The sequence below is a fragment of the Ranitomeya imitator genome, chromosome 6 (genome assembly GCF_032444005.1).
Source record: "Ranitomeya imitator isolate aRanImi1 chromosome 6, aRanImi1.pri, whole genome shotgun sequence".
NCBI lineage: Eukaryota > Metazoa > Chordata > Amphibia > Anura > Dendrobatidae > Ranitomeya > Ranitomeya imitator.
The window spans coordinates 110,081,576-110,108,601 of NC_091287.1; the positions used below are offsets into that span (position 1 = coordinate 110,081,576).

At 45.7% G+C, this 27,026-nt stretch overlaps 1 protein-coding gene across 2 annotated transcripts in view; it reads right to left on the bottom strand.

The window, feature by feature from the left end:
* The window catches only part of TOP2B (DNA topoisomerase II beta), a 149,379-nt gene that overhangs the window by 31,043 nt on the left and 91,310 nt on the right, over window positions 1-27,026 (bottom strand). For both annotated transcript variants that reach the window (XM_069729994.1, XM_069729995.1), the window contains exons 27-33: window positions 21,966-22,049; window positions 19,763-19,957; window positions 19,537-19,681; window positions 19,071-19,238; window positions 12,367-12,586; window positions 12,177-12,256; window positions 10,832-10,948 (exon numbers count right to left, since the gene is read on the bottom strand). In XM_069729994.1, the coding sequence (XP_069586095.1) occupies window positions 10,832-10,948; window positions 12,177-12,256; window positions 12,367-12,586; window positions 19,071-19,238; window positions 19,537-19,681; window positions 19,763-19,957; window positions 21,966-22,049 (1,009 nt within the window). The remainder of the gene's footprint in view (window positions 1-10,831; window positions 10,949-12,176; window positions 12,257-12,366; window positions 12,587-19,070; window positions 19,239-19,536; window positions 19,682-19,762; window positions 19,958-21,965; window positions 22,050-27,026) is intronic.

The window sequence follows — 27,026 nt, forward strand, 5'->3', positions numbered from 1 at the left end:
CCTCCAAGGTTGGGGAGCAGTTTTTCAGGCACGCCTCCCTCTCAACCTCTTGGAAATCAGAGCCATCTTCCTAGCCCTCATCCGCTGGGAGTCTCTCCTTTCAGGGAAACCGGTCCGCATTCAGTCGGACAACGCCACGGCCGTGGCTTACATAAACCATCAGGGAGGGACTCGCAGCACACAAGTCATGGCGGAAGTGGCAAAAATCCTGCGTTGGGCGGAGGGTCACGTTCCCTCTCTGTCAGCCGTCCACATCCCAGGGGTGGACAATTGGGAAGCCGACTTTCTAAGTTGCCAGGGCATCGTGGCGGGCGAGTGGTCTCTTCTCCCTGCAATCTTCAGCCAGATTTGCCAGCGGTGGGGGGTCCCAGACGTAGACTTGATGGCCTCCCGGGCAAACCACAAGGTTCCCCAATACGTCTCCAGATCTCGGGATCCGATGGCCGTCGAATGCGACGCTCTCTTGATCCCGTGGACCCAGTTCCAGATGCCCTATCTGTTTCCACCTCTCCCCTTGATCCCAAGGGTTGTAAAAAAGATCAAGACAGAAGGGGTCCCATTACTCTTAGTAGCTCCAGATTGGCCTCGCAGGGCCTCGTATGCGGAACTGGTGAACATGCTATCGGACGTTCCGTGGAGGCTTCCAGATCGTCCGGACCTTCTTTCGCAGGGACGCCTATTCCACCCGAATTCTCGGTCTCTGAATTTAACGGTATGGCCGTTGAGGCCGCGGTCCTGAAGGACGCGGGTTTTTCTCATAGCGTCATCCAGACTATGATAAGGGCGAGAAAACCGGCTTCCTCGCGTATTTACCACAGGTGTTGGAAGGCTTTTTTCCAGTGATGTCAGGACAACAATCTGTTTCCTATGACCTTTTCCCTTCCATCCCTTCTCAGTTTCCTTCAAGCCGGTCTAGATTCGGGTCTTTCCCTTAGCACCTTGAAGGGTCAGATTTCCGCTCTGTCCATTCTTTTTCAAAGAGACCTGACATCCCTGCCTCAGGTGAGGACCTTCATCCAGGGGGTCGCTCATATAGCTCCCCCTTATCGTGCTCCTGTCGAGCCTTGGGACCTCAACCTCGTTTTGGACGCCCTCCAGCGTGCGCCCTTTGAACAGATTCAGGACATTTCCTTCTCGTTTCTATCCTGGAAGGTGGCCTTTTTGGTCGCCATCACCTCCATTAGAAGAGTGTCGAAGCTGGCGGCATTATCATGTCGTTCTCCCTTTCTAGTCCTGCATCAGGACAAAGTGGTTCTTCGTCCGGTTCCTTCCTTTCTACCAAAGGTGGTTTCGGCTTTTCACATCAATGAGGACATTGTCCTCCCTTCCTTGTGCCCTTCCCCGGTCCATCCCTTGGAGAAATCTCTTCACAAGTTGGATGTAGTCAGGGCTATCCGAATTTATCTCGCCAGAACTGCCTCTTTTCGTCAGGCCGAATCTCTGTTCATCGTCTCGGAAGGGCAGCGAAAGGGGCTCCCCGCCTCCAAGTCCACAATTTCTCGTTGGATCCGTTCGGCGGTTCTGGAGGCATACCGTGTTCAAGACAAACGGCCTCCGTCGGGGGTGAGGTCTCACTCTACCCGGGATGTGGGAGCTTCCTGGGCAGTTCGTCACCAAGCTTCGGCCTCGCAGGTTTGCAAGGCCGCAACGTGGTCATCCATTCACACCTTTGTCAAATTCTACAAGGTGCATACTCCGGCTTCTGCGGACGCGAACCTGGGTAGGAGGATACTGCAGGCGGCGGTTTCTGACAGGCCGACCTAACTCCTCTTTTTCTGCAGAATATCCCGCCCTAGGGACTGCTTTTGGACGTCCCATGGTTACCTGTGTCCCCCAATGAGGCGAGAAAGAAAGAGGGATTTTTGGTTCTTACCGTAAAATCTCTTTCTTGGAGCCTTCATTGGGGGGACACAGCACCCTCCCTTGAAGTTGTACCGTGTTGGCCAACGTGCCGTTGTTATGGGTTGGTACATAGGTTGAGTTTTATATTACCTGTTCCTACTACTGCTTTTGCACCAACTGAGTTGCCTGGTGCCTGTCGGAGGGTGTATACTGCCGGGGAGGAGTTACTTCTTCTTTATTTGCATAGTGTCACCTCCTAGTGACAGCAGCATACCCCCATGGTTACCTGTGTCCCCCAATGAAGGCTCCAAGAAAGAGATTTTACGGTAAGAACCAAAAATCCCTCTTTTTTCCACAAATATGATCTTTTCACCTCCAATTTTATATTTCACCAATGGTAACAGGAGAAATTGGACCCCAAAAGTTGTTCTGCAATTTGTCCTGAGTATGCGGATACCACATATGTGGGAGTAAACCACTGTTTCGGCGCATGGCAGAGCTCGGAAGAGAAAAAGCGCAGTTTTACTTTTTCAATGCAAAATGGGTTGGAATGGAGATTGAACGTCATGTCGTGTTTGGAGAGCCCCTGATGTGCCTAAACAGTGGAAACTCCAAGTGATTTTCGTTCCCATTTTTAACAAGGGTAAGTGGAGAAACTGGACCCCAAAAGTTGTTGTGCAATTTTTCTTGAGTGCACAGATACCCCATATGTAGGGAATACTACTTTTGAGGCACAGTGCAAAGCTCAGAAGGGAAGAGGCGCCATATTGGAGTTCATATTTTGCTGGAGTGGTTTGAGGGTGCCATGTCACATTGGCAGAGCCCCTGAGGTGCAAAAACAACAGAATCCCCCTACATGTGAACTCATTTTACAAACTACACTCCCAAATGAATTCATCTAGGGGTGCAGTGATCATATTAACACCACATGTGCCTCAGAATTTTATACCACTGAGATGAAGGTCAGACTGCTCTCGCAGAGCCAAACCCGATCTCACACTTTGCACTGACGAGGGGCAGTACCCCGAAACAGTCTGAAAATTGAGATTCTGGTTTGGCTTTTATCCTAAGTCATGTGACAAGGCTCTTTAAAGGGTCAACATTGACTTTTTAGGATTGCTACTACCAATAGGTGGCACTAGAGTTCTAGTTCTCTTCCTCTCTGAAGAGACTTTTGCATATTTCCCAGAGGAGCATTGCAGCTGACTCCTCATCTCGGCATGCTTAACATGTCACTCTCCGCAAGGATAAACGTTACTACTTGGATCACGGTCAGATGCCTCTCACACAGCTGAACTAGTTCTCACACTTTGCACTGATGAGGGGCAGTACCCCGAAATACAGTGTTTGCAAATTGAGATTCTGGTTTGACTTTTATCCTAACTCATGTGACAAGGCTCGTTAAAGGGTCAACATTTACTTTTTAGGATTGCTACTTCCAATAGGTGGCACTAGAGTTCAAGTTCTCTTCCTCTCTGAAGAGACTATTTGCATATTTGTACCACTAAAATGTTGTTTTAGCCCCAAGTTTTTGATTTTTCTAAGGGCTAATATATATTTTTTTAACAACAAACTGAGGTCCATTTTTTTCCTGAGTGTGCCAATACCCTACATGTAATCAGGAAATATTTTTCAGGCTCAATGGAATTTCTATTGAACGTGGCAATACCCCATGTGTGCTAGAACAGTACTACTGGGAGAACGGAGCGCTATTTGCCTATTCAAGTGAATGGGTCTGTGCACATGTAACACCGTGTGTCCGTGGGCAAAACACGCTGACATGCCTGTTTTTTAATGTAAGCACAGGCCAGAAAACATGCTGCATACGTGCATACGCATAACACACATGGATGTCATGCATCGACGCTGGGGAATAAGCGTTACAGAAAGCGCTGTTCTCGATGGGAGACAAGAAGCTGCGATCATCTGATCGCTTGCATTACATAGAGCAGGGCTGCAGCCCTACTCAGTGTAGCAGAAATCCTCACTTGCTATGAATGCCGACCGGACACGGACGCTGATGGGAGGCGGTAATGACGTGCGTCCTGCTCATGCATATTAAATGCCGCTGTCAAAGTTTGTCAGCGGCATGTAACATGTTAACAACCAGAGGTAGATTGCGATTCCACCCGCAGCTGTTAGGGGCAAATGTCAGGTGATCAAAGGTCCGGGCTCATCACCGGAACCCGCACCAAACGGGGAGGCATCCAATGTCGGATATAGCCGTCATTGGACGTTAAGGGGTTAAAGAGTAACCATCGCTTTAATTTTTATTTCATAAATCAATAGTACATACAAAAATAAGCAACGATGTAATATATCGTATCAGAAAAATGTTTTTCTTTCTTTGCCAAAATTCATCAGGTATCAAACTTTTCAATTCTGAGGTAAAATCTATATTCAGTGAAGACAGATTTTCCCATTACTGAGATAGAATTGTATCCATAGCATCTGCCTATGTAGACGGGAGGAGCTAGAGAAAGCTCCTCCTCCTCTAATCTACATACAATCTTATCAGTAGCAGCAGCCATCTCCTCTCTCAGTAATGGGAAATGCTGCCTTCACAGAATACGGATTTTACCTCAAAACTGAGACTTTTGATAAGGACTGATCAATTCCGGCAGAGAAGAATAATATTTCTCTGATAAGTTGTATTACAAACATGCTTAGGCTGGGTTCACACTGCGTCTGTGGCGTCCGTTAGACGGACTACGTTACACCGCGGCATAACGCGGTGCAACGCAGTCCATTAACGCCGCCATTAAGTCCTATGAAGGATGCATCGCCAGCGCACGCCCACAATGGGCGTGCACTAGCGATGTGCCGTCATTGAGTGACCGACCCTGGGACATGGGCTGCAGCGTTTCCGGGTCCGTCACTGCTAGCGCAGATAGAGCATCTGCTAGCTTTATCTGCGATAGCTTGATGGAAGGTCAGCAGTTGCGTTAACAGCAGCCCGTTAACGCATGTGTTGAACGGGCTGCTGTTAACGCAATGTGAACCTAGCCTCATTTTCACGTGTACTCTTGATTTAGTAACATAGTAACATAGTTAGGCCGAAAAGAGACATTTGTCCATCCAGTTCAGCCTATATTCCATCATAATAAATCCCCAGATCTACGTCCTTCTCCAGAACCTAATAATTGTATGATACAATATTGTTCTGCTCCAGGAAGACATCCAGGCCTCTCTTGAACCCCTCGACTGAGTTCGCCATCACCACCTCCTCAGGCAAGCAATTCCAGATTCTCACTGCCCTAACAGTAAAGAATCCTCTTCTATGTTGGTGGAAAAACCTTCTCTCCTCCAGACGCAAAGAATGCCCCCTTGTGCCCGTCCCCTTCCTTGGTATAAACAGATCCTCAGCGAGATATTTGTATTGTCCCCTTATATACTTATACATGGTTATTAGATCGCCCCTCAGTCGTCTTTTTTCTAGACTAAATAATCCTAATTTCGCTAATCTATCTGGGTATTGTAGTTCTCCCATCCCCTTTATGAAGTAAAACAAGAAAACGGTCATGCTTTAACCCCTTCCCAACATTTGACCTAGGTTTATGTCATGGTCAGGAAGGGGGTTCCTGCAAAATTACATTAATTTACATCAAAGTGATCATGCGGGCACAGGAGCAGCACTCGCCATATTACCACTGGTAGCTTTAGTATAGTATAGTTATTAAGATTGAAGGAAGACTTTAAGTCCATCTAGTTCAACCCATAGCCTAACCTAACATGCCCTAACATGTTGATCCAGAGGAAGGCAAAAAAAACCCATGTAGCAAAGAGTAAGCTCCACATTGGGGAAAAAAAATTCCTTCCCGACTCCACATACGGCAATCAGACTAGTTCCCTGGATCAACGCCCCATCAAGGAATCTAGTGTATATAACCTGTAACATTATACTTTTCCAGAAAGGTATCCAGTCCCCTCTTAAATTTAAGTAATGAATCACTCATTACAACATCATACGGCAGAGAGTTCCATAGTCTCACTGCTCTTACAGTAAAAACCCGCATCTGTTATTATGCTTAAACCTTTTTTCCTCCAAACGTAGAGGATGCCCCCTTAAACCTGTTTCAGGTCTATGATTAAAAAGATCATCAGAAAGGTATTTGTACTGTCCCCTCATATATTTATACATTAACATAAGATCACCCCTTAGTCTTCATTTTTCCAAACTAAACAGCCCCAAGTGTAATAACCTATCTTGGTATTGCAGACCCCCCAGTCCTCTAATAACCTTGGCCGCTCTTTCTGCACCCGCTCCAGTTCAGCTATGTCTTTCTTATACACCGGAGACCAGAACTGTGCACAGTATTCTAAGTGTGGTCGAACTAGTGACTTGTATAGAGGTAAAATTATGTTCTCCTCATGAGCATCTATGCCTCTTTTAATGCATCCCATTATTTTATTTGCCTTTGTAGCAGCTGCCTGACACTGGCCACTGAATATGAGTTTGCCATCCACCCATACACCCAGGTCTTTTTCATTGACGGTTTTGCCCAGAGTTTTAGAATTAAGCACATAATCATACATCTTATTACTTCTACCCAAGTGCATGACCTTACATTTATCCCCATTAAAGCTCATTTGCCATTTATCAGCCCAAGCTTCTAGTTTACATAAATCATCCTGTAATATAAAATTGTCCTCTGTATTGATTACCCTGCAGAGTTTGGTGTCATCTGCAAATATTGAAATTCTACTCTGAATGCCCCCTACAAGGTAATTAATAAATGTTAAAAAGAAGAGGGCCCAATACTGACCCCTGTGGTACCCCACTGCTAACCGCTACCCAGTCCGAGTGTGCTCCATTAATAACCACCCTTTGTTTCCTATCCCTGAGCCAGCTCTCAACCCACTTGCACATATTTTCCCCTATCCCCATTATTCTCATTTTATGTATCAACCTTTTGTGTGGCACCGTATCAAAAGCTTTTGAAAAGTCCATATACACTACATCCACTGGGTTCCCTTGGTCCAGTCTGGAACTTACCTCTTCATAGAAACTGATCAGATTAGTCTGACATGAACGGTCCCTAGTAAACCCGTGCTGATACTGGGTCATGAGGTTATTCCTCTTCAGATACTCCAAGTATAGCATCCCTTAGAATGCCCTCCAGGATTTTACCCACAGTAGAGGTTAAGCTTACTGGCCTATAATTTCCGAGTTCAGTTGTTGTCCCCTTTTTGAATATTGGCACCACATTTGCTATACGCCAGTCCTGTGGCACAGACCCTGTTATTATGGAGTCTTTAAAGATTAAAAATAATGGTCTATCAGTGACTGTACTTAATTCCTGCAGTACTGGGGGTGTATCCCATCCGGGCCCGGAGATTTGTCAATTTTAGTGATTTTTAGACGCCGCCGCACTTCCTGCTCGGTTAAGCAGGTGACATTTAATTGGGAATTTTTATCACTAGTCATTTTGTCTGCCATGGGATTTTCTTGTGTAAATACTGATGAAAAAAAGTAATTTAGCATATTGGCTTTTTCCTCATCCTCATCCACCATTTCACCCAGACTATTTAAGGAGGCCAACACTATCATTTTTTAGTTTCTTACTATTTATGTAGTTAAAGAATATTTTAGGATTATTTTTACTCTCTCTGGCAATGAGTCTCTCTGTCTCAATCTTTGCTGCCTTGATTTGCTTTTTACAGAATTTATTTAATTTTTTGTATTTATTTAATGCCTCATCACTACCTACTTCCTTTAATTCTCTAAATGCTTTCTTTTTGTCACTTATTGCGCCCCTTACAGCTCTATTTAGCCATACTGGTTTCCTCCTATTTCTAGTATGTTTATTCCCAAACGGTATATACTGTGCACAGGCCCTATCCAAGAAGGCTGGGACTCCAAAAGTCAAACAGCATTCCGTCCCTCTTGGGTCTCGCTATGTGGCTAAGCAGCACTGTACAGCCACATATGAGGCATTTCTACATTGAGCAGAAATTGGGTGACAAATGTTTGTGCCATTTTTCCTCATTTCACCTTGTGAAAAGTATAATATTTGGGGTTAAAACTATTTTTATGATCCCAAACGGTATATACTGTGCACAGGCCCTATCCAAGAAGGCTGGGACTCCAAAAGTCAAACAGCATTCCGTCCCTCTCGGGTCTCGCTATGTGGCTAAGCAGCACTGTACAGCCACATATGAGGCATTTCTACATTGAGCAGAAATTGGGTGACAAATGTTTGTGCCATTTTTCCTCATTTCACCTTGTGAAAAGTATAATATTTGGGGTTAAAACTATTTTTATGATGGGGCACATGTGGAGTCAACATTCTCACTGCACCCTTAGATTAATTAATTGGGGAGTAGTTAGTAAAATGGGTTCACTCATGGGGGGTGGTACTGCTGTTTTGGCACCTCGGGGGCTCTGACAAGGTGACATGGCACCCTCACACCATAACATCAAAATCTGCACTACAATATGGTGCCCCTTCACTTCTGAGCTTTGAACTATACCTCAAAAGTAGTTTTCAACCCATGTGGTGTATCTGTGTAGTGAGGAGAAACCGCACAACAAATTGCAGGGTTTATTTTCTCCTATTATCCCCTCAGAAATTTGGGTCCAAAGCAACATTTCAGTGGAAAAAAAAAGGGTAACTTGCCATTTACTCAGCCTAAAGTTATGCAATTCTGTGAATCGCCTGAAGGTTGAAAATGCTCACTACACCCCTAGATGAATTTCTCGAGAGGTGTAGTTTCTAAAATGGGGTCACTTGTGTGAGTTTCTGCTGTTTGGGAATGTCTGGTGATCCTCAAATGTGACAAGGCGTCCACAAGATATTCCAGACATAATTGTGATTCAGAATTCAGTAGGCACTCCTTCCCTTCTGAGCCCTGCCATGTGTCCACAGAAACAGTCTATTCCAGTTTATTAAATGCCATAAGCCATAACACAAACAGTTCATCATTTATATCAACGGAACACATTAACCACCGATAGTCTGTTCCAATGGCAGGTCCGTGTCTGGCCGTAACCCTTTGTTACCTGGAGTTACCTTACAGGAGCTCCGGCTCCACACACTGACTCCTGCCAGTGCTGGTTTACAGGGAAACTGCCTCACTGGGATCACCGTCCTTGTGACCAGGACACTTCGGATAGTCCAGACCCACAGTAGGAACTGTAGCTTCCCCAACACAGAAACCATCCCAGGCTCTGTAGATGCAGCCTTTCCATGCGCTTCCAGGAAGACCAGTCACAGGCACTTCCAACACACAGGCCATCAGTCCATGATCTTACCAAGTGCTTACAGGACTCCAGTCCATCGGCGGACAATCCAACACTGACCATTCCAGGACTCACACTCTTACCAGGTGCTTGCAGGACTCCAGCCCATCCCAGGACAATCCAACATCCTCGAGCATTCAGTCCATAGCCTCAGCAGTGCTTCCAGGACTCCAGCCCACTTCAGGACAATCCAACACCCAGGCTATTGCAGGACTCACAGTCTCAGAGCTTCCAGGACTCCAGCCCATACCAGGACAATCCAACACTGACCGTACATCAGGTCCACGGTCTCAGGTGCTTGCAGGACTTCTCCAATACCAGGAGACTCCAACACCGACCGTCCAGGACCTTGCACATGGACCAAACGGATCCATACACTGGAACCACACAGGAACATGTGACCCACACCCTGGTCACATTACATATTTGTAACCACTCCCCTGGGTGGGAGTGTGGGTGGGTGTGGCTAGTCTGACCCTCCCATCTCTCATAACTAGCCCTGCCAATCTCCCATTAGAACTACACAATTACTTGTGGGACTACAGGTCCCAGAACACCAACCAAACTTCAGACTGACAGCGCAGAGTGTCTTCCTCTGCAACACACACACCGGCCATTTACACTCCTGCCAGACTTTGTCTCATCACATTTATGCCTCCAAGCACATCTTGAAGTGCACACACAGCGCCCCTGGCTGTAACGTGGGTCACCGCACCACACCACATATGGGATATGGGTGTACTCAGGAAAAATTTTGTATCAAATTTTACCATCCATTTTCTCCTATTACTCTTGAGAAAATGAAAAATTTTGGGAAAAAAATCATTTTCACAGATCAACATTATACAATTCTGTGAAGTACCTGTGGGCCCAAGGTGCCTACAACACTTCTAGATAAGTTCATTGAGGGGTATAGATTACAAAATAAGGTCATTTGTGGGGGGTTTCCACTGTTTAGGCACATCAGGGGCTCTGAAAACTTGACATGGCGTCTGCTATGTATTCCAGCAAATTATGTGTTCCAAAAGTCAAATGGCGCTCCTTCCCTTCCGAGTGCCCAAACAGTAGTTTTCCCCCACATATGGAGTATCGGCGTGATTAGGGGAAATTGCACAACAAACAATATGCTCCATTTTCTCCTGTCACTCTTGTAAAAATGCAAAATTTTGGTTAAAATTCAACATTTTTGTGAGCAGAAGTATAATTTTCATTTTTTACTTCCACATTCCATTAATTCCTGTGAAGCACCTGAAGGTAAACTTTTTGAATGTTGTTTTGAGCACTTTGTGGGGTGCACTTTTTAGAATGTTGTCACTGTTTTTTTTTCTGCCATACAGGCCCCTTAAAATCACTTCAAATGTGATGTGGTTCCTAAAAAAAAAAAAATTGGTTTTGTAAATCTTGTTGGATAATTGAGAAATCGCTGGTCAACTTTTAACCCTTGTAACTTGCTAACAAAAATATGTTTAAAAAATGATGCTGATGTAAAGTAAAATAGACATGTGATAAATGTTGTTTATTAAAATATTGTGTGGTAACTGTAAAATTTTTCCCCAAATTCCAATATTTTCACAAATAAATCGTAAAAATATCAGCCTAAATTCACCACTAACGATAAGTACGTGTTGCAAAAAAAGGTCAGAATCACTGATCAGAATTTAAAAATTTGGCCTCGTCAGGAAGGAGGAGGGTCGCTATACATTAATCTTGTCACATGCCCAATTTTTATTTCATAAGAGACATTACCTTTATCTTTTTTAGTAGATGTTTTGCTGGTTGTTTTCGCTGAAGATTTGTAGCTGAATGGTGAGGAGTAGAGGGGGGAGGATTCTCCATCATCACTGTTATATTTTGTGGTGTCATCTAACAAACACAAAAATCAGGGAGTCAGTACTTACACCACACATTGGGGAGGGGGATTTAATAATCTTTGAGGCAAAAGGCAGCAAATTAGGATGCATGTCGTGCAATAAATGGTGACTTTTTCCACCTCAAGTAGGACTAGAAGGCTAGGTTCACATTGCGTTTAGTGCAATCCGTTTAGCGGATACGCTAACGGATTGCGCTAATGCAATGTCCAAAAAGGGATTGCGTTTGGCCATCCCGCTAGCGCAGATGCCCGATATGCGCTAGCGAAGAACGGACCCTGAACGCTGCAAGCAGCGTTCGAGGTCCGTCCGAAAATAACTGCACATCGCAGACGCGTGCCAAAAATGGCATACGTTAGCGATGCATTAGTACATTGTGGTCAATGGGTGTCCGCTAACAAATCCGTTACATAGCGTTAATTGCGACAATTGCGCCATGTAACGGAGTCCGTTAGCAGACACCCACTAACGCAATGTGAACCTAGCCTAATACATTTGCGAGATAGCTGTTGACTATGCCAGCTCCTGATAAAGCCAAAACGCAGAAAATGCACCAAACAGATGATCACAGAACTTCCGCCTTCATAATCTTTGTTCCTAATTTGTCTCATATTAAAATTAAATCAGAAATATAGAAAGTAATCTTGTGTCTCAGGAGCTAAGCCATGTCTCCCACTCACTGCCTTCGGTGTGGAGGGGAGGATTTGTCCTACCAAAGTGGTGAAAAGATGGACAGCACCTCATCTAATCACTCCTTGCTACCAACAACCATTTATCCATTCTATCACAGTTTTTGCATATTTTCTTCCTGCTGCTCCCCTAAATATACAGATTACTTTTTTTTTTTTTTTAAATAGGCTATTTTATTCCCGCTCCTCCCAGGAGTATTCCGTTGTTTTTTGTTCTTTAAATCCGCCCAACTGTTTCAGAGTTCAGGGCTTTTTTATATGCGACGCTGGCATTTTTTAAGTATAGGACACACCTGGAAAAAACAGACATCTGAATGAGGCCTTGTGGATATTTTCAGTCTCTTCAACTATGAAGATTTGTGAAGACATGTGCACCTATAAATGTATAAGCTTTGCTTTGGACTTTTAACTACTTAGGCTTTTTTTTTTTTTCTTTACACAAAACGTTAGGCTCTGAATGTGAACCTGAGTGATCAAAGTCCTACTTTTCTGTTTTTAATCTTTCAATAATAATAAAAAAATTAAATACATTACCGTCATTTATTTTCGTAGAAAATGAGCTTGAAGAAAATATATCGTCTAGATCTTTCTTCTTCTGCGTTTCTATAGACTTTCTATATAGAGAAAGAGAAAAATCGAGGAATCACATAGATGTTTGAAAACATTAACCTATAAATGCGGTCACTCCAGAACCAAATATCTGGAAAAGATGACAGCCACATACTCTGTGGATTTTGTGGATTTTAAAGATGAGAAATCATAATCCTCTTTTTCCGGACTGTCCGAATGAGCGTCATCATCATTTTGATTGTTTGGAATCGGAGATGATTTGGGCTTTAAGTCATTCTCATTCAGGTTATTATTACTAATAATTTGATCATCGTCATCATCATCATCTGCATCTTCCTCTTCTGAAAAGTCAAATGTGTACTTGGGTCGCTCAGCTGTAAAGGGAAAAAAAAAAATAGGATTAGGATATGGGTTTTCATTATCCTTAGGCCAAAAAACTGACCCATTCATCATGTTCATATATTGCCATGCACATTTTGTGGTGGTAAGCTTGATGTGAAGGCAGACTATATCACAGTTTTATGTAAAAATATTTTGCGTCCCAATGTAAGAGCCATTTTATTCCATCTCAGACATCTTTGGCCCACAGGATAGAAGCTCTGACATTTTCAGAACTCCCATAAAAATATAATTGATGTGGGTCCCAGATGTTTGTGTGTCTGGTATTGCAACTCAGGTTTATTGAAGAAGATAGGGTTGACCTTCAATACCAGGTAAAATGTACGGACAGATGTGGCACTTACTCGCATAATTCAGGAAAATAGTAAAAGACTATTCCATTTTAATAAAGGTAGTATTAAAAACAGGATTTTTGGTTGCTTACCGTAAAATCTGTTTCTCGGAGCCTTCATTGGGGGACACAGGAACCATGGGTGTATGCTGCTGCCACTAGGAGGCTGACACTATGCAAATAAAAAAGTTAGCTCCTCCTCTGCAGTGTACACCCTACCGACAGGAAGTAGGATATTCAGTTAGTGAGAAAGCAGTAGGAGAAGCAACGTGTAAAAGAGAAAGAATAATAATAATATAATAATAATACTCTATATTCATCTAGCGCCAGCAAATTTTGCAGCGCTGTACTGTGATTAACAGTTTCAAACACTCAAAGAGTGTTCAAAGAACTCAAACGTTAACAGTATAACACAATAAACAGAGCTGTTCAACTTTGGAGGGTGCTGTGTCCCCCAATGAAGGCTCCGAGAAACAGATTTTACGGTAAGCAACCAAAAATCCTGTTTTCTCTATCGCCTCATTGGGGGACACAGGAACCATGGGACGTCCCAAAGCAGTCCCTGGGGCGGGAACAGCAGTCAACTCCAATCTAGGTCAGAGGAACTCACCACCGTCGCCTGCAAGGTCTTCCTACCTAAGCCGGCATACGCCTAAGCTAGGCATGGAAGATTCGCGAACATGTGGAGGACCGATCATCGGTCTGTAGATGTGCAAGGCAGAGGCCCTATATGTGCACGGCCGGGAGGCGCCCGCTGCCCGGGTAGAGTGCGCCTTAAAAACTGGAAAGAGGAGCACTGCTCTGACCTGGTAAATCTAAACATTGCTGACCGGATTTTGCGGGCATACGTCGATTTGGAGGCCGGAGGGCCTCTCTACGCCGAGCCCTATACTGAAAACGGGGCCTTAGCTGAGTAGACGTACCTCGCCCTGACCGGTAGTGTGATGAGAGAACGCTACAAAGGATGAGTCCGAGCAGGACGAAGGGAAGGGAATCAAGAATGATGAACAGAACCATGGAGAACCTCGGCAAGGTAAGGGCAGAGTACTGAACCGGTGATCCACAGAATGTACAAAACTGCTGCCACAGACTCTGGAAGTGGTTGAGAGCCTAAAAAGAAGGTATAAAACGAAAAAGGACTCGCCCCTCGCAAAAATGCAGGAGTGTCCGATGTCTTGAAGAAAAAAGGAAGACCTGGATAAAGGCTTCCATAAAATAAAGGAAAGCACACGCGGTCCAAGGAGGACCCTGTCCCTCCGATGACCCCCTTAATTATTGGTTCAAGTTGGAGACAAACTGACGGAAACCCTCGGAAGGCAAGCTGTGAGGGACTTCCTAGAGGATAAGTCCTGTCACGCCTTAAGCAAAAAGATCCTTCGGAAGGGCACCCTATAGCTAGAGGTCCAAGCAGCACCTGCATCCGCGGGGACGGATACCATGTACTTCCTGCAGGAATAAATTAGTCCACAAGGACAGCGATTTTCTCCGATCGGACTCCATGAAGGGTGCCCTGATGGAGCAGCTTAGCCCATGCATCTATAAACCTTGCTGTCTAGGTGGAGACAAAGGTAGGGTACAATGTAGCGGCGGACACTTCAATGGTCGACCTTGCCATGGACTATTAGTCCGTCGTTGGTATCCTTGAGGGATGTTCTCTGTTGGAGAGGAGGACTGTATCGGTGGAAAAGCTGGAAACTGAAAGGTCCAGAGACTGAGAAGAGGTCCAGTTCGCAGTGAGCTCAGGAGAGAGGGAATATAGGAAAACCGAGACGCTTCCCTCTTTGGAACTGTTGAACTAAGGATTCCAAGAGAAAACCCAGAAAAGACCATTACATTGAAATGACAAGAAAAGACTTGAGAGTAGGGTACTGGGAACCTGCTAGAAAGCATGACAAGATGGGCATTGATAGGCACAATCGGACATGAGCAGTCAAGGGAGGAGAGTCCATGGAAAACCTGGAGTATGTCAATTCCATGGCAGGTTGGCCCTAGAAGGAGTACATAGGCCCCAGAAAAAAAACAAAACAAAACTTGACTGCCAAAAGGAAGATCCTTACCTACGACGACATGAGTGACCCTATCCGTCCCGGACCCTCTGGAACGGGGAGAGGATGGAAGTGTGTGGATCTACTTACGTAAGTATAAGATACACACAAACGAGGATAACAGTGAAAGGGATACGAATCCTGCTGAAGGAAGGCACGTATTATCACAAAAACCCATCATTGGATCCAGGCGTATAGCAGACTTGTACACTGGACGATGCTTGCATGGAGTAAGATCCAATTCCTATCCGAGGTGGAAGAACCTGTTCCTGCCACAGTCGGAAATAAAATCCTGGAGCTGCTCGGGGTTGAATCCAGTGTCTGTAAGAAAAAAGAGTTAAGTACAGACACATAAATAGGAAGCTCTGTATTGAGGTAGTTCAAAGGCCCCTAGGATAGTGCCGTTAACAATCCTGGGTCAAGGTATTATATGGGCTCTGACTCCATAAAAGACATCCAGAACGTATAATACTGTAAATCCTATATGATAGGAGTAACGCACTGGATAGTGCAGATAGATCTAGGACAGCACTGTAAACTGACCTACTGGATAGTTGGTGGTAGGCCCGAATAACCGAATGGAGAGAAAAGGTCCCTGGGGAGCAACACGCAATTAAGGCCCAGTGCGTGGCTGAAGAAAAACTGCAACCAGTCGGTACCTGACACCGGCGAGTCCGACCTACCTGAAAGTGGACTGGCCACTTATGCTGCCACTGAGGTCCATCCTGTGGCACCGAGATCCGCCTTGAGGTACGTGGTAGATGTTCTGTTTAGCTGCTAATAGACCACAGACGTTATTGAACGTGAAGCACACGATAAAAGTTGCGCCTCTGACTCACCTGAATGCGGATTGTAACTGCGGCGGCACCCAACCAGAAGTGATAAATACCGGGCACCTCTCTCTGAGTGGTGACTAAAGGGGAGCCTAGGCAGATGCTGCAAAAGACCCTTAAGAGAGTGATAGAGGGCGTTTCTGACATACCTGACTCTAGATCAAAAGAGCAGGACCAATGCAGCAATCGATCTCGGGCACGTCTAATCCACTGGGACGACGGCAGGTATTGACAATGTGTCTGGAAGATGACATCTAAAACCTGGATAGCGGATAGCACTGCTGCAATCGACGGGAGGAGTAGGGGAATGCACCTGACTTACCTGAATACAGTACAGAACGCCGGAACCACTGCGGTGGTTAATCCAAGACACGACTGATCCGTTTCAAATAACATACTCTACCTGGAAGGTGGTGCGTGTGAAACCTGGATGGCGGATAAAGTACTGCTGCGATCGGCTCCCGGTATCCTGCGACTATGGCAGATAGCGTACGGCTGCGATCGGCTCTCGGTATTCTGCGACTATGGCAGATAGAGTACTGCTGCGATTGGCTCAGTATCCTGCGACTATGGCAGAGGAAGTACTGCTGCGATCGGCCCCTGGTATCCTGTGACTATGGCAGATAGAGTACGGGAGAACCCTGGAGAAGGGTATAGGCGAGAGTTGATTCTGTGTTGCGGTCTAGGTCATGATACCTGACGGCCTTATGCAGAATAACAGCTTCCGTGTAGTAAGCCGCAGCACGGAGTCTGTCTTGAAGTATGTCCTGCCATGCTCATTCTCCTGAAGGTAGAATAGTAGGCTTGTCAACAGAGAGCCAAAACACTACTCTCTGTTGTGCACCTGAGTTCAAACCTTTGCGCCTGCGATCTGTGGTCAGATTCTTTATCCACTGAGCCACAGCAGACGTTGCTGGGAAATATGGACTCTTAACCAGCTGGAAGTCAGGTCTGAACACTGCAGTCGTGCAGTGGGTAGGAGCAGCTCCTCTCTCTGCTTAGAGCAGTGTAATGGTTGCATCCGGAGGGGGCTGCAGGAAGATGGAGGGCGGGTGCCTGTGAGCAGGAGAAATGGAAGCGTTTGATATGCCAGGGCTCTAGCATCGCTGTGTGTAGAGAAATAGCTGAGGCTCCCACCGTTGAAAATCAAGGCACAGGTCCGCAATAGCAGAAATCACAACAGCAGAGACTCCAAGGAGAAATGTGCAACTGAAACCTCTATGAAGAGAACGCCATATGGCAGGCTTTATAATGGTCCATCTCCCTGTGGAGGGTGAGGGGCGGACCGTGGCACAGATGACGGCAGCGTGGGGCATACTACCAAACCCCGCTGGTAACTGCACGGCTCTAGGGCACTTATTACACCAGAGACTGCACGGCTTTAGTACTACTATGCCAGTGACGGCTCTAGAGAGCTACTACGCCAATGATTGCGCGGCTCCAGAGGACTATTACACATTACGCCGGTGACTGCATGGGTCTAGAGTACTGATATACCATTGACTGCTTTAGAGTACTATTACGTATTACACCAGTGACTGCATTACGCCAGTGGCTGCACGGGTCTGCACGGTTATAGAATATAATTACACCAGTGACCGGCTTGCATGAAAGGAGGACGAGAACACCCTCCTATAGGATTAGGCATGGTAAGCATACCTACTAAGGAATGCCAGAAGGTTAGGGGAACAGGAGAGATGCAGAGAGGAGGGCCATACAGCTAAGCAGCGCTACTCACAGCAGGTGTAGTATCCTGTAGCCTGCTCCAAGGTTGTTAACTGTGACAAGTATTAGGACACAGGTCCAGGGCACCAGCATGAAGATGGAGGCGGGGAACCCGGCCGGTGCAGAACACACTGGTTGGAAAGGACCAGCACGTAGATCAAAAGGGGGAGGAGGGGAACCCAGGGGGGGGGGGGGGGGGGGGGGCCTTGGCGCGAACAGCCACCGGGTCCGGAGGAGAACGCTCCCCAGCACAATAGCTGTGATCCCTGGCCGAATGGGGCGGCTGGGAGTAGTGGGCGGAGCTAGCCGCTCTGTATAGAAATGGGGACAGAGCAAACCGCCTGTAGTGGGAGCACCAAGATGGCGCCGGTGGGCGGAGAATGCGGGGAGAAGGTTGTCGGGCGGGAGAAAAGCCCGCCCGAACAAACCGGAAGTGGCAGAGTCGCGGCACCGGATGTAGGCCCCGGCCGAAGCCGGGACCTAAATTAGGGGCCGGCGCCGCCGGAAAAGAGAACCGCGGCGCCGGAGCAGTGAGCCGCAGGGACTAAGCAGCGCGGCAGCCTGCCAAGGCCGCCGCGCAGACACAGGACGCACTGCAGCCGCCGAGTGGTGTGGGCGCAGGGGAAGTGGCGCGGCAGCCTGCCAGGCTGTCGCGCCGTATGAGAAGACCTCGCGGCTGCCGAGCAGTGCGGCTGCAGGGAGAGCACTGCGGCCGCCGAAGGAGGAGACAGATCCAGCATCCCTAGCCTTCTGCAGCTAGGAGGGAGCGTGGCCTGAAAGGCCGCCGTGCGAAGAGATTCTGCCCGTGTGGCTGGCACTGGGACCACTCATAAAAATAAAGGTAAAAATCGTGCATTTCCAAAGGGACATCTTCTCCCCCACACTGCGAGTGATCTGGGAATGGGAGGGGAAAATACTCACCTAAACATCCCACGCAGTTACTAACCTGAGGGGAATGAGACGTCCATGGAGCCGATGGTGGACGTCCTCGTCACCTCCAACCGACAGGCTCTGGTGGGCGAGTGGGTGGGGGACGGAGCCAGGACCGGACTTCTGAGCACGCTTCTGTGCTAGGATCTTGGTCCTGGAGAGGGATCTATGAGGATACGGGGTGGCAGTACACGCCGTACTCATAGTCCGCTTTGTGGGACTACAGGTGTGACTGTTCACCCTGTATCCCTTCCGGAAAACCTGAAAGAAAACGACGCACATTGAGGTAGATAAGGGTCTAATGAAAGACCCGTGTCCACCTCCTACTGACACTAAGCTAAACTGAATATCCTACTTCCTGTCGGTAGGGTGTACACTGCAGAGGAGGAGCTAACTTTTTTATTTGCATAGTGTCAGCCTCCTAGTGGCAGCAGCATACACCCATGGTTCCTGTGTCCCCCAATGAGGCGATAGAGAAATGCGTAGTTGCCTTCACCTATCAATGCAGTATGGACGTCAGCGGTCCTACGTCTCCTGGCCAAACATGCTGACAGTACACCACAATCCAATCCTGCTAGAAAGCTTCGCCACTTACCAGCCGCTCTTCTCAGCAAGGAATCTCGAGGTATAACTACGGGTTCCACCACTTCGGCTTCTTCGATATCACTCTCCGACTTTGATTCATCTTCTGACCAGGGGTTCCTTTTCTTTCCCTTTTTCACAGATGACTTTGGAGTCAGAGAATTCTTTTTAGCCCGAGAACCTAAGAAAGTGAAAGACAACACAGATATTTATGTAATACGGACATTGTAAATTTTGGAAGAACCAATGTAATGACTTAACTTAAGTGAACAGTATAGGTTAGCTAAAGTTTTTACACACAAGCTGTGGCATGTGGTTGCTTGGCTGCGCGTAATAATAAGCGAGTGGTTTCCTGGGCGTTTTACCATTTTTTAATACTGTGAGGTCTGGTACATATCCTGGGTTGACCACCTATTTTTCTCATATTATGCACAATACCAATGGGATCAAACATGTAAGGGCAGTGTGATCTCACATACCAGGCTCCTTCTCTTTCCTTTCCCGCTTAACCTTTACAGGTTTTACTGGGGTAGTTGTCTGTGAGTCTTCGCCACCTCCCTCCGCCGCTATGGTACCAAACTCATCATCAAACTCTAGTTTCAGAGCTAAAGAATCCATTTCACCCTTCAAAAAAAAATGTAAAGAAAATGTCATTGTGAGCCATAAAACAAATGTAATTTGCACCTTATGACACACTGTCATCACCTTCTTCTTCTTGAGCATCTTCTTACTGACATCGGCTTTCATTGCACTGATCTGGGGCTCTATTCTTCTGCCGTACATTGACGGCAAGGTCTCCTCCAGCTGCAGCTTCTTCATTTTGGGTTTTCCTATTTTACCTTTTATTGCTTTGCCTGCAAATCCAGCTAAAATGTCTTCTTTTTCCTGTGCCTCCACTTTCTAAACAACAAAAAAGTTAAAATTACTTTGTGTCTTGCATGGAAAATCTGCGAGAGATTAAAAAGTATAAAGCAAATGCTAAACTAAGATGAAAACGGCACATAACAGATGGTCCCAGACTAGATTTCCTTTAAATCTAGTCAACACACTATAACCGAGATCCAATACCTTTTGACCTTTAAAAGCAATATATCAGATATATTATTTTGAATACTGAATATCAGACAATGGAACATACTCTTTTTCTGTTTTTATTTTAGTATTGTAATTTTTTGTTACATTTTCTCCACATGATCATGAGGACAGCCATCACTTATAGTGGACCTTTGGCTGTTCCTGTGCAGACCATGGATTGGGACATCCATAGGGCAGGATAATTTGGTGTCCCGCATCATGCAGCCTCCCTCCGCTTGGCATTTCAATTTCATCGGTACCAACATCCTTGGGATTCAGATAACAATGAATACAATAATAGAACAGGAAATCGTCAAGTCTGTGTGATTGAGTGTGCAGTAGGTGCCATGACGCCATTACATCTCTCCAGCTGTGTGGTGCCTCCGTATACTACATAGACTGGAGTAGTGGATGCCCCCAGACCTCATACCGCGTGAGGGGCTGTGTGGGCACAAAACACTGTGCGTAGGGGGTGCAGTGTGGACATCCTATTAAGTTGGGAGCAGTTGATCAAGGTATGAGGACCAAATAATAAGCCTTATTGTAACGGATTAGCCGCAGCTGCTGGTCAACAGATTTAATACTGCTCAGTATCCAGTGATAAAATTGATAAGTTTGGCCTGTTTCAGCTCTCCACCAGTGTCAGGGTCTCCTATTTGGCCCCTTGGAAAAATTAATTAACCACCCCTGATTTAGATACTCTACATTAGCCAAATTTAACATATTAAAAGGGAATCTGTCACCTCATTTTGTTGCTATAAACTGCAGCTACCGCCATCAGGAGCTTATCTACAGCATTCTGTAATGTTGTAAAGATTATTATTATTATTATTATTAGATAAGCCCCCCTGAAGTAACCTGAAAGATAAGAAAAACAAGTTAGATTATACTCACCCAGGGGCGGTCCGGTCCGATGGGCGTCACGGTCCGGCACCTCCCATCTTCATACGATGTGCTCTTCCTTGCTTCTGTCGCGGCTCCTGCACAGGCGTAATTCTCTGTCCTGTTGAGGGCAGAGCAAAGTACTGCAGTGCGCAGGCGCTGGGAAAGGTCAGAGAGGCCCAGCACCTGCGCACTGCAGTACTTTAAGCTGCCCTTAACAGGACAGAGAATTACCCCTGCGCAGGAGCCGCGACAGAAGCAAGGAAGAGCACATCGTATGAAGATGGGAGGTGCCAGACCCGCGACACCCATCGCACCGGACCGCCCCTGGGTGAGTATAATCTCACTTGTTTTTTCTCATCTTTCAGGTTACATTGTGGGCTTATCTACAGGAATACAGAATGCTGTAGATAAGCCCCTAATGGCGGTGGCCGCAGCTTATAGCGGCAAAATGAGGTGACAGATTCCCTTTAAACAATAGTCTGTTGACTTTTACAGAAGAGTTTTCTCGGCATGCTTGGTGATCTGTGCAGACGTCATTGGGCAAAGAGGCGAACCATGACCACCACCTCTTGTGAATGATGGATCTTTTCTTATCCATATCTGGGTGTTTGCAATGATAATGGGAAAAATACTGAAATGTCAATTGGATGATTCTAGGATCTCTTTATGTAGTGCTGTAGGGTACTTTAAAAAACAAAACAGAACCTGGATTTAGGCAAGAGGTCACACAGTGTTGTCATATTCCAGAAAAAAATTACTTTCAAATCATATTCAAATATTGCTACACAATTCATTAAGTACATGAGGTGTAGAGGATTTTACATCAGTCACATCAGTGGGAACCCAACAGTAGAACGACAACTATTGCCAAGTGCATGATCCCATCATTTAGTGTCCTGTTAGATTCCTGCAGTAGATTCTTCTTCATAAGAATAAAGTCTAAACTTACATCGAGCTCATCAATAAACGCTGCCAAATCTTCTTTCCAGAGGTCGGATGGAGATTTTCTCTTTAGGTCATTTAGTTCTTTCCCCTAAAACATGAATATATTTTAGATCATTTTTTTAAATTATATTGCCCGAACACAGAATGGAGACTCTTCTTTTCATTCTCGTAATTCACCGAATTCTGACAACAAAGACTATTACATACAAGATCATTAAACGAATGGCCACTGACTGCTTAACCCCTTAGTCACAGAGCCAATTTGGTACTTAATGACCAGGCCAATTTTTGCAATTCTGACCACTGTCACTTTATGAGGTTATAACTCTGGAACGCTTCAACGGATCCCGCTGATTCTGAGATTGTTTTTTCATGACATATTGTACTTCATGTTAGTGGTAACATTTCTTCGATATTACTTGCGATTATTTATGAAAAAAACGGAAATATGGCAAAAATTTTTAAAATTTTGCAATTTTCAAACTTTGTATTTTTATGCCCTTAAATCAGAGAGATATGTCATGAAAAATAGTTAATAAATAACATTTCCCACATGTCTACTTTACATCAGCACAATTTTGGAAACAAAATTTTTTTTTGTTAGGGAGTTATAAGGGTTAAAAGTTGACCAGCAATTTCTCATTTTTACAACACCATTTTTTTTTAGGGACCACATCGCATTTGAAGTCATTTTGAGGGGTCTATATGATAGAAAATAATGAAGTGTGACACCATTCTAAAAACTACACCCCTCAAGGTTCTCAAAACCACATTCAAGAAGTTTATTAACCCTTTACGTGCTTCACAGGAACTGAAACAATGTGGAAGGAAAAAATGAACATTTAACTTTTTTTTGCAAACATCTTAATTCAGAACCATTTTTTTTATTTTCACAAGTGTAAAAACAGAAATGTAACCATAAATTTTGTTATGCAATTTCTCCTGAATACGCCAATACCCCATATGTGGGGGTAAACCACTGTTAGGGCGCACCGCAGAACTTAGAAGTGAAGGAGCGCCGTTTGACTTTTTCAATGCAGAATTGGCTGGAATTGAGATCGGACACCATGTCACATTTAGAGAGCCCCTGATGTACCTAAACAGTGGAAACTCCCCACAAGTGACACCATTTTGGAAACTAGACCCTTTAAGGAACTTATCTAGATGTGTGGTGAGCACTTTGAACCCCCAAGTGCTTCACAGAAGTTTATAACGTAGAGCCGTGAAAATAAAAAATCGCTTTTGTTTACACAAAAATGATCTTTTCCCCCACAAATTCTTATTTTCACAAGGGTAACAGGAGAAATTAGACCACAAAAGTTGTTGTGCAATTTCTCCTGAGTACGCTGATACCCAATATGTGGGGGTAAACAACTGTTAGGGCGCACCGCAGAGCTTGGAAGAGAAGGAGTGCCGTTTTACTTTTTCAATGTAGAATTGGCTGGAATTGAGATTGGACGCCATGTCGCGTTTGGAGAGCCTCTGATGTGCCTAAACAGTGGAAACCCCCCACAAGTGACACCATTTTGGAAACTAGACCCCTTAAGGAACTTATCTAGATGTGTGGCGAGCACTTTGAACCCCCATGTGCTTCACAGAAGTTTATAACGTAGAGCCGTGAAAAAAAAAATTGCATTTTTTCTACAAAAATGATCTTTTTGCCCACAAATTTTTATTTTCACAAGGGTAACAGGAGAAATTAGACCACTAAAGTTGTTGTGCAATTTCTCCTGAGTACGTCGATACCCAATATGTGAGGGTAAACCACTGTTTGGGCGCACCGCAGAGCTTGGAAGAGAAAGAGTGCCGTTTTACTTTTTCAATGTAGAATTGGCTGGAATTGAGATCGGACGCCATGTCGCGTTTGGAGAGCCCCTGATGTGCCTAAACAGTAGAAATCCCCCACAAGTGACCCCATTTTGGAAACTAGACCCCCCATGGAACTTATCTAGATGTGTGGTGAGAACCTTGAATGCCCAAGTGCTTCACAGAAGTTTATAATGCAGAGCCGTGAAAATAAAAAAAGATATTGTAGCCCCCAAGTTTTTATTTTCACAAGGGTAACAAGAGAAATTGGACCCCAGAAGTTGTTGTCCAATTTATCCCGAGTACGCTGATGCCCCATATGTGGGGGTAACCCACTGTTTGGGCGCACGGCAGAGCTCAGAAGGGAGGGAGCACCATTTGACTTTTTGAGCGCAAAATTGGCTGTCGTGTTTGGAGACCCCCTGATGTACCTAAACAGTGGAAACCCCCCAATTCTAGCTCCAACCCTAACCCCAACACACCCCTAACCCTAATCCCAACCTCATCCATAATCCTAATCACTAACCCTAACCATAATCACAACCCTTACCCCAAAACAACCCTAATGTCAACCCTAACCATAACCCTAATCAAAACCCTAAATCCAACACACCCCTAATCCTAATCTCAACCCTAACCTCAAACCTAACCCTAATCCCAATACACCCCTAATCACAACCCTAACCTTAACCCTAATCCCAAACCTAACCCTAATCCCAAGCGTAACCCTAATGCCAACCCTAACCCTAATACCAACCCTAATCCAAACCCTAACCCTAATCCCAGCTCTAACCCTAACTTTAGCCCCAACCCTAACCCTAACTTTAGCCCCAACCCTAAGGCTACTTTCACACTTGCGTCGTTTGGCATTTCGTCGCAATCCGTCGTTTTGAACAAGAAACGGATCCTGCAAATGTTCCCGCAGGATGCGTTTTTTGCCCATAGACTTGTATTGCCGAAGGATCGTGACGGATGGCCACACGTCGCGTCCGTCGTGCACTGGATCAGTTGTGTTTTGGCGGAGCGTCGGCACAAAAAAACGTTCAATGAAACGTTTTTTGTACGTCGCATCCGCCATTTCTGACCGCGCATGCGTGGCCGTAACTCCGCCCCCTCCTCCCCAGGACATAGATTGGGCAGCGGATGTGTTGAAAAACTACAGCTGCTGCCCACGTTGTGCACAATTTTCACAACGTGCGTCGGTATGTCGGGCCGACGCATTGCGACGGCCCCGTACCGACGTAAGTGTGAAAGAAGCCTAACCCTAAGTTTAGTCCCAACCCTAACCCTAAATTTAGCCCCAACCCTAACCCTAAATTTAGCCCCAACCCTAGCCCTACTCCTAACTCTTCCCCTAACCCTTCCCCTAACCCTACCCCTAACCCTACCCCTAATTTTAGCCCCAACTGCTGTTCTCCTGCCGGCCGGCAGATGGAGACAGATGGCGGGCGAACTGGGCATGCGTCCGCCATGTTCTGCTGCCGGCGGCCAGGAGGAGCAGCAAGAGGATCCAGGGACCTAGGTGAGTATGCTAGGGTCCCCGAATCCCCCTATTTCTCTGTCCTCTGATGTGCGATCACATCAGAGGACAGAGAATTACACTTTACTTTTTTTTTTTTTTTTTTTTTTGCGGTCGCCGGTAAACAGTTAATTACCGGCGATCGCAAAACAGGGGTCGGTAATACCGACCCCGATCGTGCTCTTTGGGGTCTCGGCTACCCCCGGCAGTCGAGACCCCAAAGATTCTCCCGGTGCCGGCCGGCGGGCGCACTGCGCATGCACCCGCCATTTTGAAGATGGCGGCGCCCACCGGAAGACACGAGGAGCATCGGGGGAGCTAGGTGAGTATTGGGGGGGCCACCTGGGACCCCTTTTCTCTGTCCTCCAATGTGATAAGAGATCGCTTTTTTTTTTTTTTGCGATCGCCGCAAATGCGGGGTGGGTTAAAAAACCCCCGAATCATGTTCTCTGGGGTCTCGGCTACCCTCGGCAGCCGAGACCCCGGAGAAAATCGGCCTCTGGGTGGCGCTATGGACTTTTTCCACAGCGCCGTTAATTAACGGCGCTGTGGTTTAAGTACCCTTAGCGGCCGCCGTTAAAAGGCGTATCGGCGGTCGCTAAGGGGTTAAATAGGGGACCAGCAACTTCTGTTTATATTTTTTTTGATAAAAATGTAAGCTCATGAATTTCATGCACCAACATTTTCGGAAATTAGTAAAGTAAAAAGATTCACAGTGAGAGCTGAAGAGAAATATTTACCTGTTCACATCCACGCATGATCCTACATGAAGTAAGATGACAATTAAAAACTTCTTCTATGATGATTCAGTAGAGATGAGTGAATTGATTAACAGGTTCCTGGTCCAGCAACCACATCAGTAATTTGTGGCCGCCGGACGGGAGCTTTGCAGAACTGCCTGCTTCCAGATGGCTCCCCGAAGTCTTTTCTAGTATTTAGGCCCAATGTGACATTGTTGCGGTGTGATGCCAGCTTGATCTATTGCTCAGCCTAATAAATCAGGGGCAGCGCTGGGATTACAACCAGCTAGAAGGTGTTTCACAGGGATTTGTCCAATGGCCACTGCTCACTGATGTGTTGTTGGACCAGGGTTCGGCCAATCATTTGCCTATTTTTCTAACTGAGATATGTATCGTAAGAGGGCTGGACACATTTTGTGACAGAAGCTTAATGTTACCACAAAACTTGGCATGTTATTCTTATTATTGTAACAATGAATACTGGAGAAGAATGGAGTTATGCCTGCACTGTCTAATTGCAGTTTAGGTCACATTACTTTGACCGGGTAAGGATATAATCGGATCTCATTTTTCTACACACGTTGGGTGTCCTTTTGGCATACACTGGGTATGATTAGGGACATAATTTTATTTCACTATATAGGAAGGCACAGTATACTAAAATGAATCATGTAAAGTTTAGGCAGTCATTGTGGAGTTGCCCCCGAAGAGGCAAACCACTGACGTGCATAGCAGAAACTCAGATGCTCCTTTTTACCCCCTCTGGTTAGAAGCTGAAGGCCACATTCGCACGGCAGCATTTTTGGGTCAGTATTTTTCCTCAGCATTTGTCAGTCAAAACCAGGAGTGGGTGAAAAATACAGAAGGGGTGACGTGTTTCTATTATACTTTTCCTCTGATTTTTCCACTCCTGGTTTTGGCTTACAAATACTGATGTGGGGGCGTGGCTTCGGTCTCTGGCTATGTGAGACGTGCGATCAGGGAGCTCCTGAGGTAAAAA